The following is a 14,786-nucleotide window of genomic DNA, read 5'->3' as shown; positions in this document are numbered from 1 at the left end:
AGTTGCTTATAAAAATAAAAAATGAATGCTTCAAAGTAATTGAAAATATGAGGCATTGCGGATACGAAGGGCGAACTCAACAAAGTGCATTGTGATGGAAATGCGTTTCAAGTTGTCAGGCACAGTGCAAACTCCATAAAATCTTTGAAAATCACGCATGAAACATTCCAATCTACAGTTACCAAGTTTTTGTGGAGCTCGAATTGTGCCTGACAACTTGAAACGCATTTCCCTCACAATGCACTTTGTTGAGTTCGCCCTTCGTATCCGCAGTGCTTCATATCGTCTCTAGGAAAAACCCAGAAAATTAATACGCCCATTCAAATTTAAAACCTTTATTTGCATACTAAATAGAAAGAATTTTCACCAGATACTTGAAATTAGTTTGAGAAAATCTAAAATAAGAGGAATTCCTATCCCTGTTCTCGTGTTGATATTTCCTGGCAAATACTCTGTAAGAGGCTGTCGCGGTATATTGCCGCTCTATACATTGAAGAATCAATGCTTTATACTCCGAAGTCGATACTAAAGGTTCATGGACGTCTGCAGGATTTTTTCCAAAGAGGGGCAAGCAAGGTAGTTTTTCCGGGGGGAGGGAGGCAAACAAGGTGCATAACAGTGTTGTCTCCTCAAAAAACATTGCTTTAATTTGAAGTTATCATATTCATCTTATTTGAAAATAAGATCCTTAGGAAAATATTTGGACCTAAAAGGGATGAGGAGATAATTAGAATAATTAAATCAAGAAGACTTAGGTGGGCAGGCCATGTGGCACGAATGGGAGAGGAAAGAGGAGTTTATAGGATTCTTGTTGGGAAACCTGATGGTAAGAGACCTTTAGGAAGGTTAAGACGAAGATGGAGGGACAACGTTGAGATAGACCTAAAGGAAATCGGTAGGGATGGAAAAGAGTATATAGATCTTGCTCAGGATAGGGACAGATGGAAGGCCTGTGTTCTGCAGCCATGAACCTTCGGGTTTAAGAAGGCTAGAGAGTTAGTTAGTTAGCTAGTTATGTTCATGCAATAATTAACATATATTATTGCAGCTGAAATGGAATTGTGTGTGATATATATATAATTTTTGGTTGACTTTCATTTTCCAGGTGGGTCGTGCACCCCCCCCCCCCCTTGCCTCTCTTTCGGACTTCCATGCAAAGGTTCTATTTTTATTTCGCGTCTACCACTTTCGGTTAATCGCGATGATAAAGGATGTGATAGGTGATGGAAGTGGTATAAAGACAATGACCCAACCCATCCATATTTTCTAGTCCAGGCTCTAATCCGACATCTCCCGGGTTCGAATCCCGGTCGGGCTTGGTTGTTTGTGAATGTCCATTCATCAATTTCATCATTTCATCACTCATCCCCATCTTCGCAAATTAGCCTAGAGGCACAAAACGCGAAGTAAAATAAACTAAATCAATCAATCTAATCCGACATTAGACTTCGCAGTTTATTACGCTAACCAATTTGCCACGGGATCGGCTTCTTCGTGTTTGTCTGCTTATGAAATGATTAATTAGTTATTCAAACTATATAGGTAGGAAAGCTATATAAAATAACGAAACAGAAAAATAAATCCACTTGACGTCTTGTAGTACTATCATTAACCTACAATTTCATGCTTACAAATCCACACAGAAAACTTCTTGTGGCATTAGTTTTACAGAATGGCCTTGGGGAATAAACATCGCCCATTTCCTGGTTCAGCTCGAAACAATTTAGGTGCCTTATCGAAGCTGCTCTTGAGCACGCAGGGTTTCTAACCTACTTCGCCGTAATTCAGTTGTTGTATCTTGATTAATATGCTGTATTGTAGAGTCAACCGCAGATTAAATAGGAGAAAAAAGATTTTCCCGACGGAAAATAAGTTGGTAATGCTGCAAACACCGAGGCATTCTTGATAAGACGCTTGAGGAGCGTCGAGCAAACTTTCCTGAAAAAGCACAACCCCAGTATCGAAGGTCATGCTACACGTGGATTGGCAACTTTCGGGAGCATGCTGTCTGTCTACACAATTCTACCCAAATACCTGTTTGAAAATGAATCTTCTGTCCGCATTTTATTTTTCAAATGTACTTCTGACATTGTAATCATTTTGCAATTATTTTTATTTGTTCTTATTTTGCTTCGCTTTTATGTGACTTTTATAATTAATCGAAACTATGAAGATGGATGATAATTAGATTAAATTAATGAAGAGACACCTAAAAAAGATATTTACAGACCAGGACTCGAACCCGGAACCTAAAGCGGATAGGTTGTGGGGAAAACCGTCAATAACTCCCGCCACGAACTTACTTATAATTTTTGTAATTTCTCACGAGTATATTTTGTTCTGTTCATGCATAATATACCTGCTTTCGGAAACTTAATTTATAAGTGACACACTTCGTTCGGTAGGGACAAGCCACGTATTGTTTGAATGGAGGGACACATCTCGTTCATATACTACTAGATACAATCATGGACTATACTTGAAATGGCCTCCCCGATGGCGCAGTGGTAGCGTCATCGCCTTGTAATGAAGGGGTCCCGGGTTCGATACCCGGTGGAGGCACAAGTGATTGGGATTTCACTTTAAACTGTAGGTCCAGTCCTGATTAGCCTAACTGTGCATAAAGTGGACTCAAATCAATCAATCATATATGATGGAAGTTAAGAAAAAGATAAAAATTTTAGAAGAGATACTGTGAACAAGTCGAATTGGAGAGAGATTGTATTTTGTCTTTTGTCTTTGTTAAATGTATTTCATGTAGTTTATATAACATGAAGTTATAAGTTAAATAAATGTTGTTTTGTTCGTTAACGTTTGGCCTAATTGAAGATTATTACAATATACTTGAAATGTGACGTGCTAAACACTACTTTCGGAGATCAGTTGGACATGGCAATTTTGATATACAAGTTGCATTTTCTCTACTTAGATTCATTAAGTCCAAATTTTATCCTAATAGATAATCTCCCAACAACGCAAAATGTTTTAATTGACTCGAATTCACAATGACTCATATACAGTGTGTTTATAAATGAACGGTGGGGTTTCAAAAATTAATAATACATCTATATATTACCTTACACGGGCAAAACGTACAACGTAAGCAGCAGCAACTGTCCAAGTTTATATAACTTTATTTATATTTGTATAAAGATAGAAATCAAGAGGGGGCAATTGCTCCTCTGTGCCTCCTTGCAGGTGCTCTTGACCATCTGGAAGAAATAGTGCACGACAGACGTGAAAACTAAATCCATCTTCAGTATCCTTTTGTCTTGCTACTCTTAGATTCTGCAACCTTTCTTTCTATAGTTCAATGTTTGCCCCCTAACCCCCTAGAATTGATTTCCGTACAAGTTTGAGAGCTAATCTCCCCTGCACCCTGTGGTTGCGCCACTGCACCTTCTTCCGCCGTTGTTGCTTTGTGAACTTTCATCTGCTTGAAAATACTTAATTTTCTTCAAGAGCATAATATCGTTTAATAACCGGTAATAAGATTCCTCAACCCTAAATTTCTGGATTAAAGTATAATAATATAGGAGCATGGAAATCTGAAAGGGGGCGAGGATGGCCACATCTCCCCTTTAGAAAACGAATGTCAGCTAAAAGTATATATTTCACGCGTATAATTTGATCCCAGTCATAGTAATGTACATTAATTATTATAATGGGAATGCAGGAATGCGATAATTTCGAATTCAAGTGGTGTTTCTTGAGGGGGCAACACTATTATCTGGTTAATATGCCCCATGGAAAAATACCTTGCTTGTCCCTGCGTCGAAAATATCGGCAGACGTCAATGATTAGGGGGTGGGGCATGTGCCCCCCCCCCCTTTGCACCCCGTGCGCACGTCTATGACTACTCATTTCTACACTAGTTGGAAGCTGTATTCAATTTCGAGCCAAAAATGTAATTTTCAAATCAGGATTGTTAAACGTCCACGAACCCATAAATTCTAATGGGTTCTAGTGGGTTCCGCAACAAAACCGGGATCTTTTTTATCGCACAGCTTTAATTCGGTCCAAGTTGCGTATTCTTTCATTTCAATATGGAACTTAGACAGTCTTTAAATTGATCCGGAAAGAAGGTCCCTGTGCCGTATTTCAATTGATCCGGAGAAAAGGTTCCTGGAACGAATTGAAATATTTTAAACATAAAAAGGCTCTTTACGGTCCAGATCCATTTATGCTTGCTAATATTTCCTGCTGAACCGGAATTGCATTGATTTAAAATTCCTGACCCTTTATCAACCCTGGTTGAAATTCATTTTTTTACAAACAACCATATTTTTAACGGCTATTACACATTAATCCCATACGATATACTGAAAGGTAAGAGACTTGGGCTATTCCTTTTTCTTCCTTGATGTTAAATAGATTATATTCGTCACGCGCCTATAACGTTACTACCTAACATTTGTGAATTGTTCTTTCCTTGTAACGTTAACATCTAACATACTGAATTTATTTACGTTCCTTATGCAGATGGTATGTACCCAACTGCATTTTGTTCCGTTCCGCTACAGTGGTTTACATTTTGTTACATTCCTATGTAACGTTAATTGACCATATTGCCTTTCACTTCATTCCGTTACGGAGGATTGCATTCATTACGTTCCTATGTACCGTTATTTACTACCATGTTGCATTTCGTTACTACGGTCCTTGTAACGCTAGTATATACCATATTGCATTTCGTTACTACGGTCCTTGTAACGGTAGTATATACCATATTTCATATTACGTTATGTTCCAATGTGCTCATTTCGTTCCGTTCCTTTATAACGTTAATATCTACCATAATACATTTTGTTACGTTCCTTGTAACGTCACTCTATAAGATATTGCATTTCGTTACGTTACATGGGTACCAGCAGTTGAACCATACTCTTCCTCCTACAAAATGGAACGTACCGTGTAACGCAAATTGGGTACGTTACGACTCCCTGCTTTTAAGTGAATGTGGTAAACGTCGCCCGCAAATGTCAGAAGAAACGATTGGAAATGTGCGGGACAGGTTATTGCAATCTCCCAAGAAATCATTATGATGTCTAAGCCAGGGTATTCTTATTCAACGGGTCGCAAAGAAAGCAAAGATTCGTCCAAACAAGATCACCAGTGTTCAGGAATTGGGTGATGTTGATAAAGATAAACGTGTAAAGTACTGTTTATGATTTCAGGAATTCGTGCGTGATAATCCCAGAATTTTGAATATTACTTGGTTTAGTGATGAAGCATGGTTCCTATCAGGATATGTAAGCGAACAAAATTCCAGAATTTGGACGTCTGAAAACCCACATGCGATTGCTGAATCGCCGCTACACTCACAAAAAGTGGGTGTGGTGCGCCATATCTGGTTTACGAATCACTGGACAGATCTCCTTGGACACGACCGTGGACATTACATTATACTGCCGTATTTTTTTACGAATTCGTGCAGCAGTTGGATGATGTGGAAGTTACACAGGGTTATTTTCAACAGGATTCAGCGACGTGCCACACTTCCAACATGTCCATGGAACTGATTCAGAGCTTCTTCCCCAACCACATCATTTCGAAAGGGTTGTGGCACCAAGCCTTCCCAGTCTGGATTTTTGCCTGTGGGGTTTACTAAAGAACAGGGTGTATGTAAACAAATCGCATACATTACAAGCTTTAAAGGACAATCACCGGAAATCAGGAACATCACCGGAGAAACACTGCGGCGAGACAAGGCAAATATGTAAATGCGGGTGGAGGTAAACCTTCTTGAAAACCTCGGACTCTTTCAACACATGCAACATCACAATCAACGACACACTATCCGAGGGACGTCATGTATTAATTACGTTAAAATCTATGTGGTACATATTATATTCCAGCTTAATTTGATGGGCCAGTCCAATAGTCAATGGTCTTTATTAATATAATAAATACGCATATTTTTGTAACATATTTACTCAGAAAAAAATTAGCACAATGTGAGTATTGAATATATGTTTCCACAAAAAAATCGATTTAGAAAATGGTTCTAAGTTCTGAGCTAGCATGCAAGGGGGACGAATATATATAGAACAAGTTCACGTTCATCCACCTTTAGACTCACAGCCACTAAATTGACAAAAATCGTATTTTACCAACGTGTTGTATTCTCTGAAAGTGAGTGATGAAGGCTCGTAGTTCATCTTCTGTGTCTAGCAGAAACCCTTCAAGTACTTCGAATGTTTCCAACTTCGGCATCTCTCTCACCCCAAGTACACTGTACAAGAAATTGCTTTCTCTTTCTATAACGTCAGAAACAGTCAAATATTTTAAATTCGGAGAGCATTCCAGAAACGAAAGGACAGTCTTTCCTGATACTTTTGCTTCCAGGTTAAGAAAGGACAAGTTTTGCATTGTGTCGTGCGGTGGAATCAATCCGCCATTTGAGGTATCATTCCACAAAATGGTGGGGAAGTGTAGATTCAGACGACGGAGTGCTGAACATAGCTGTACAGCAGAGATATCGAAAGGTTTTTCAGCATGCGTATTCGTAATGCTTATCTCTGTTAACATTTCTCGTACTTCTTCTGACAAATCACCAAAATTCTCACTTTGCAGAGGAGGATATTCGTGTTTAATATTCACAGACTCGATGCATCTGAACTGATTGAATGAAGTTAGCGAGAATGTAGATGGCTTATTTGGTTGGAAGTAACAGTAACTTATGTGTCTTAATTTTGGACACAAAATTATTATCATGTCGAATACTGATTCTCCCATTGAATCAACTTTAATCGATGTAAGATTTAAAGGAGAAGGCACAAAATGATGATTTGATTTCTTGGGCTTGTACCATATCCTGAAGAGATCGCTGAGAAACCAGTCACATGGCCTAATTGATTGTAAGGTTTGGATGAGTTCCGTGACTGCAAGCATTGGTTCAAACGTGGAATCAAGGAAACAATCAATGTTCAAAGATTTTAGCGTAGAGCACAGTGGACTCTTCCTCCTCTCGTAAAACTTCACAGGTTCCCCTTTTGGAAACAGCTCTTCCAGTGGCGGGAATATTCCAGGAACTCCCCACAATTTACTCTCCCACACCATGCTTCCTTCCTCAGTCTTTGTTGGATGTCTGACGAAGTTTTGCGTTAGATAATGGAAGCCATTGGCGGTGATTCTCGAACCTGACAGCTCTAAGATCTGAAGACAAGTGCAATTCTCGCCAATCAGCTTCATAATGACGTCATCGCCAATCCAAGTTAATCGAAGATCCACAAGGTGCTTAGCAGATGTTAAGGTGTCCTGAATCTTCTGGTAGATTTCTGGCGTGACTTGTACTTGGGTAGCCCCATTGCTGTGGTAATCGAATATCAATGTCCGCAGTCCCTTTCCCTCCGCTGATACCAAATCGAAGAAATTTTCAAAGTAAATTTGCCGACAGTCGCAGCCTACGCTGAATTCTAATTTCCTCATATCGGTCGAGAACAGGACCTCATCCAGATACAGTCGGAACCGGTAACTCCAAGGTATATGCTTCCTTGATAAATTTTCCAGAAGTCTTTCCCGCACTGTTCCGGGAAGTTGAAAGAGAAATTGCCTCATGGTGCTCCTGTTCTTGTCAAAATTGTAGATGGCGTTCATTCCCATCGTGCAGGAATGCGCGATCATTTTGCCCATCTTCGAGTAGCAAATTTCCTGGAGTGGTTGGAGTTCTGCAGGAAGTTCCCGATAAGCGGAATCATTGTGACGCACGCATCTGACCAATTTGTTCTTCAGGTCCATGTTTCCTCTTCCTGTGAACAGATGGTTTCAAAGTTGGTTTAGTTGAACAACAGTGCCGGATCTACAAGCCGCAAAACCCCGCAGTGCGGGGGGGGGGGGGGGGTGGAGACAATTAAGCCTTTAGGGGGCCTCAGCCATTGGCATAGAGGGTTCGTATATGCGTATGTAAAAAATAAATGCAGTTACTCAGGAGTAGAGAAACGAATACAATATATACAGGTAAAGGTCCCTGTGTTATGAAGGCACATTTAGGGTATGTGGGCCACACATATTGTCGATGTCGGCCATCTTGGATGTGATGTGATCAGCACCACGCTGCGGCCGCCTTTAACCCCCCCCCCCCCGGGTGCCATTTGATTTGAGGCTGGGTGGGCCCCAGAGCCGCTTTATGCGGGGACAAAGCCGGAAAAATTCCGACCTTAGAACAAACGCCCCGGGTTTCAATAATGACCAATTGTATCCAGCCTAACTCCTTTACTTTTTATAGGGGTTGACTTTTGAATCACCCTCCAGGCCCTTATATGAAACTTTGTCAACATAAGATCAAGAATTGCGCACATACAAAATATATGTATATATATGTGTGTGGTGGGTGTATATATATATATGAAATATACATATATATATAGATGTGTGTGTGTGTGTTTATAGGTAAGTAGGTAGGTAGAGTAGAGAGGGCCTTTGGTAATATTTTGCGGGAGGGGCAAGATTTGTAGATCCGGCACTGTTGAACAATAACATCAATATTAATAATTATTTCTTCATTTCTTTATTTGTCCACTCGGTCTATTAGTGTTGTATGAACAGTGTCATATTTTGTCTAATAAGTGCTTGAAGTTTTCGTCATGGTGACCAGGTAAGTATTCAAACATAACAGCTTGTGCCACAAAGTGGATATATACCACCTGCTTATTTGGGTATTATTTTGAGGTAAAAATCTCGGAAAATCTTTTTTCACAATTATTTTCAGTCACTTCAATTCACTGTCCGAACCGAAAATATTTTTTTTTTGATCTGTAGTGTTTTCTAAAGGTTTCCGACTGATTTCAGTCAAAAATAAGTCCCCGACTTTCATGGTGGAATGAAGAGCGTAGTGAGGTACGACGCCAGCTGAGGCCTGCACAAGACCTGGAGCAGACCCGTTCGCGAGACATCGCTCCTGAAATGCCATGCAACTTGCGCAACATCCTCCCTTGAGCAGCTTGTATGCCCAACTGCCCAGATCGTTCCTGGCAGGCATTGTTGACCCACCGGGTAACCGCAGTCTTACGATACCTAGTAGGTCTCAGTTCGTTCTTTCCATCAACTGCAGACCCCTCCCTCTGCATGACGTAGTTGCTTCGAGTAGAAACTGCACCGGGCCCACACCGTTCTGCAGTGTTGCCAACTGCAATAGATTTTCACTACTTAAAAAAGGGGAACTCAAAGCTTCGTAAGCCACATCACCAATGAAATGAGATTTACGAATGTTGCTACCCCCCCCACACACACACACATTGAAATAGGTTTTCCGTGGCACAGGATCCATAAGTATATGTTGTAAACAACCAATATATGTATATATATATATATAGTGATATAGGGCAGGACTGAAACATGTCACGTTCGACGCTGAGGTCGCGAGTCAAACAACACACTGTTCTACTGCGAACACCAGGGCCGTAGCCAGCCAGGGGCATTGCCGTTACCCTCGTTGGAGGGAGGGGGGCAAGTACTTGGATAAACGTAACAACAATCACAATAATAGTAATAAAGTAGCATGAAAGGCATTATTATCCTCATAAATCACGCAAAAAGGGGGTAGAAGTCGGGTCTCACGCATTTGTGTTGAAACAGAGGATTAGAAATATTTTTTTTCAACACGTCAATTTCACATTAGCTAATAATGGAAAACAAGCACAGAAACTATTTTTGAAAGAAAGAAAGTGCATGATAAATGCATTCCGAATGTACATACATATGGCATGTAAAATTTCCATCTACAATATTTTCTTTTCACATGGAGCGACGTATTACATAATCAATTCATCCAACTCGTAACAAACCCACATTAATAGCAAATAATATCACGGGCCGCCATAGCATTCTCTGTTTTAAAACTTTTCTCACTTAGATCGTTCGGCGCTCAGGGCCGACTCCCGCTACCCCTTTGCTACGGCATTGAACTTGATGAGACTTGTACTTTAATGTTTGACCCCCACCCTGACCCCTCCGCTAGACAATTTCCGTCCAAGGTTGTGAGCAATGCACCCTGCCCCCTCTGGTTGCGCCACTGCGTGCCTGATTAAGGCACCATGCAATGAAAAACAATTAGTTTTCAGTGAGGAGATTTTTGTTTGCTCGATCATTCATTTAGATAAATGAAGCTGTAATATTGCGTGCATTTCCTGGCAATAAGATAAAAAAAACTGCTTACGCTGAACTGAAATCGCTAAGTATATAAATTCTCCTTGGAGGAGAAGCTCCTCCTAGAACTTCGTAGGATTTAGTAGCTAAGTAAGTAGGCAACACTGGCTGCAGCCGTCCACGTGGTAATGAAACACCTGGAGCGACACGCTGCCGGAGGGCTGTTTCCTTCCAGCAGGTTTTGCAGGCGCCCGGGTCTTGTTGAATGCCCAGTTACCTTGTAAGCGCAGAGCGCCTTGAAGACCAAGAACCCGGGTAAAGACGCAAGTCGACTCGTTGCCGTGGGCAGGCGAGCAGGTATACCTGTCCTCGGGGGCAAGCGGGCAGTGGGTAGGTTGAAGGCAGACTATGCTGGCCTCTAAGTGCTTGGTTCCCAGATTAGGCATGGGTGTCTTTTTGTAAGTGTATATTCATCAGTTCTATCATCATCCTAATCGTCGCGATTATCCAAAAGTAGCAGAAAACTGATGAGCTTCATAACACAATAAAATTAATAATTACTCATAAACTAGCAAAGATATATATACTTATATATATCTTATATATTTATTTTGATTGATTGATTGATTTAGTTTATTTTACTTCGCGTTTTGTGCCTCTTGGGTAATTTGCGAAGATGGGGATAAGTGATGGAATGATGAAATTGATGAATGGACATTCACAAACAACCAAGCCCGAGCGGGACTCGAACCTAGGACCTATTTTAATTTGCGATCAGAAATTCAAAATGATGCTGACACGCAAAACTGCCTTAATGTTCTCGCTTCATGGATTTCGCTAAAATAAAACACGAATTCGTTCGACGTTTTTCCCACTTGTCTTTGGATCTTCACTTCTTGTCTAGTCAGGACCATTTTCAGTCTCTACAAATTTATTGCAACTAGACTTAAACCAGTTTTCAGATTGAGGGTCCTACTAGTATCTGCCTCTGAAGTTTCCTTGTGTTGGATAAGATATTTGGTTTATGCACATCTATTTTCTGAACACACACAGCCACGGCATTGTTTCGACTACAACAGACATCTTTATGTAATTTACTTCATTGCTTCCCTCACTTAAAGTAGTTGCTAAACTGTTTATTTCCATTTCTTTGTTATGTTTTTCAGTTATACAGGGTGTCTCATAAGTAATAGCGCAAACTGACACAGGTGAAGTACACGATAGTAGAAGCAAAAAAGTCTCAGTAAACATGAGTCTGCAAACGAGCCGTTTTCGAGATAATCGCGAATGTGTGATTGCAAGCCGCCACTGACTTCAGTGTTTGTAAACGTCGTCCTAGTTGGTAAAATGCTAATAATGTGTGCGAATGTGTAGGTACAAGCCGTCATTGATTGCATTGCATATTTACTTGTTCATTGTTACCATTCTATAAAAGTACTCTTGCACTGTTAAAATAAAAAGGAAAAGATCTAAGTTTCTGGTTTTGAATTCGTAACTAATTTCCTAGAATAATGGACTCTGATAAGAGCCTGCTTTCACTGTCCCTCTGTATGGTAGATCCTGCTTTATGCAGTTCAGGTTGAGCGTGTCGAATATGAGAAATGGGTCTTTTTTACAGTTAAGTTGCAAACATTGTTATTGTAGTCTAACAATACACAGTCACAACAACTCTCACTCAGTCGGTAGTGTAGTTGCCTCCATTGTCAATGATGATCTGCACGCTTTGGGGGGGTTCGTTGCCTCGCCCGTAGAACTGCTGTGTTTTCAGTATATGTCATTAGCCCCGTACACAGCACAAACTGTTTATGAGTTCAAAAAATCATTTAGCCAAGTTTCAAGAGCAGCTTCATGAGAAAAGACTTCCTACTGCTGCACTTGATCCTTGGTTACGCTCGGTTAAACTCGAAGAGCAGAATGTGCCGGAAATGTAGAACTTTGTCCACTTGACGCTTCATCTTGTTTCGTCCGCAAAATAGACAAAATGTGTTCAGAATTAAAATACACTGTGTTTTCACGAACACACAACTTCAAACTAAGCAATAACAATGGAGTAACGAACAAGGAACTCTTGGCAACACAGTGTTGCCAACCCATAACAAAACGCTACGAACTTATGCACCGATCCAATAAATTTGTAACATTCGATGTTATGTATATTTACATACAATTAGCACAATTGTACATTAATTTCTATTTTTATAGTTAAGGAATCAATGTAATTTGAACTCTAAGTTTAAGTGTAACTCTACTTCAAATAATAATAATAATAATAATCTAGTGGAGTATCCCGAATTTTTTAGACTTACGAGAAAAATATGAAACACAAGTTGCTATCCTCAACTGACATTGAGGAATTATGTACTGGAATTCGTCGGAGCTTCCTGGAAAATGTTGCAGTCAACTTCTCTACAACGCATATTAGGGACAAGTACAGTCACATCGAATTCTGTGTGGTGTTTAGACTTAATGTTTATCTTTTCCGACTAGACAACGCTTTAAAAATCCAGCATGAAAAACATGTTTCGGGAGCATAGGCGGCTCAAGGGCAAGCTTAATAAACCTTTCCGAGCAGGGCCTCATCTCCAGGAAAATATCAAGTCGGGGCAAGCTCCGACACCTATTAACTTTTTAGGTGAGATGAGTCAAGGCATAATGGATAATAAACTAGCCTATTTCCTGCTCCCTCAAAAATAGGCAATATTTAGGCTGGAGAGTTCAATGAACTAACCGATCTATAACTACGCACTGGTAAAGATCAGGCTGTAAAGTTCACACGAACTAACCGATCTGAAACGCAAGTCTTTCCCTTATTTCTATCCCTCCTTCGAACACACTGGCCTGATTGCAGTGTTGCCAGTAATATATTATTGCATATCACTAGACCCATCTTTCCGCATCCTGCCTAGTGTGTACACACACACACACAAACACAAAAATGAAAAATTCCGTATAGTTTCACAATTTAATTTCGGTGCAACAAGTCGCGTATTGTTTCATTTCAATACGGATCTTGGACCCTATTTAAATTGATCCGGGAAAAAAGGTTCATGGACCGCATTTAAATGTATCCAATAGAAAAGTTTCCTGGACCGTATTTAAACTTATCCGGAAAAAAAGGTTCCTGGACCGAATTCAAATACTTTACAGATAAAAAGGTTCTTTACGGCCCAGAACCCGTTTAGGCTTGCTGATTTTCTCTCCTGGACCGGATTGTTTTTTTTTTTTTAAAAAAAAAAAATCCTGGACCTTTAACAATCCTGTTGGGGTCGTACATTACGAATATGTAGACACTGATGAGTCACTGCAACAGATTTCAATCTCTAGCACATTTAAATAACGGTGATTGTAAGAACATTTTGGTCTCCCTCCTAAAAAAAATCGTGTTTTTTACCTCATACATAAATAACTATAGTAATACAGAATCTCTCCAAATTACTCTGCTACCTTTTCAAATCTTCTGCTCTTCGCTTTCCCTTTATTGTCATTTACCATTTCAGCTATATTTTTCTCCCTACGCTCTCTAGAAATGAATTGAAACGCAGCGTACCTTCCGATATCGAGTCCATATGTTCAATAAGGAGAGGACATGGCTTCACCTGCTTGATGAGAATTTATTGATTCCATCTTACCTTATCTTGTAGCCAATATTCCGAATTACGAACACTGGTCTGGCGGAACTGGTAACGTTTATCATTGCCTGGTAACTGATAGCAACTGGCCATGGTTCTTAGGTTTCATTGTTGCACGTTGTAATATCAAAACGTTCGCTACAGGGGCGGTTCTAATGGGTAGAACGGATGGGGCAGTGTTCACCTTAAAGAAAATTCATCTTATTATAAAGGAAGGTTTATGAAAAGGGGTGTATAATCCCTTGTGCATTATACAGTGCCGGAGTGGGCGTGGGGAGTGATCAGTACCACGCTCCGGCCGTGATGGAGAAAAAGGAGATAGAAAGAGATAGCTGTATTTTACGTCATTTGTCTACCACTTTTTGGTGAATCGCGACGGAAGAATAGAAATCAAGAAATAGAAATAAAATACAGGGTGTGCATAAAGTCCCCTTACCATTACAAATGTAATGTACATTGTAATGGTAACGGGACTTTATGAACACCCTGTATATAGAGAGGGAGTCAAATAAAGAGAGGATGGAGAGGAAACACACAAAAACAAGAACGACGAAGAGGAGGAGTAGAAGAGGAAGACAAAGAGGTATAGACAGGGGAGAGAGGAAAGTAGTTAAAGAGAGAAGATAAGATCATTTTTTTCAAATGCCCGGATAGACATATCGGGACCGTAGTAGGGATGGCCAAATACGGATAAAATTTAATCCGGATTTCGGATATTCTGTTATCCGGATATCAGACATGCGGATTATCCTGAATATCAGAAATGTCCAGATATCCGAATGTGTGCATTATCGGGACAGTTCTATCCTTTATCCGTTTTACGGGCAAACCAAATATTATTTTATTCGTCATGTTCGCAACAAATCTGTACTATCCGTATTGAATTGACATTTTAAGTCCACTTTATGCACATATAGGATAAGCGAGACTGGTCCTACAGTTTAAAGTGGGATCCGAACCACTGAGCAATGTGCCTCCACCAGGTATCGGACACGGAACCCCTTGATTACAAGGCGACGATGTTACCACTACGTCATCGGGGAAGCCCGTAGTATCCGAATTGTCAGGATA

The 14,786-nt window shown here is 40.2% G+C and overlaps 1 protein-coding gene across 1 annotated transcript; it reads right to left on the bottom strand.

Moving 5' to 3' along the window:
- Nucleotides 1–5,926: 5,926 nt before the first annotated feature.
- On the bottom strand, nucleotides 5,927–13,771 carry LOC145999426 (uncharacterized). Its single transcript, XM_083136385.1, has 2 exons — nucleotides 13,634–13,771; nucleotides 5,927–7,751 (listed from the first exon to the last, which is right to left on the bottom strand). Exons 1-2 carry the CDS (start codon nucleotides 13,650–13,652, stop codon nucleotides 6,088–6,090), a joined length of 1,683 nt encoding a protein of 560 aa, XP_082992511.1. The 5' UTR covers nucleotides 13,653–13,771; the 3' UTR covers nucleotides 5,927–6,087.
- Between the last annotated feature and the right edge of the window lie 1,015 nt (nucleotides 13,772–14,786).

The sequence above is a fragment of the Lepisma saccharinum genome, chromosome 15 (genome assembly GCF_977018435.1).
Source record: "Lepisma saccharinum chromosome 15, izLepSacc3.1, whole genome shotgun sequence".
Taxonomy (NCBI): Eukaryota; Metazoa; Arthropoda; class Insecta; order Zygentoma; family Lepismatidae; genus Lepisma; species Lepisma saccharinum.
Note: the sequence above shows the minus strand (reverse complement) of the source record. Positions and strands in the feature narration are given on the sequence as shown.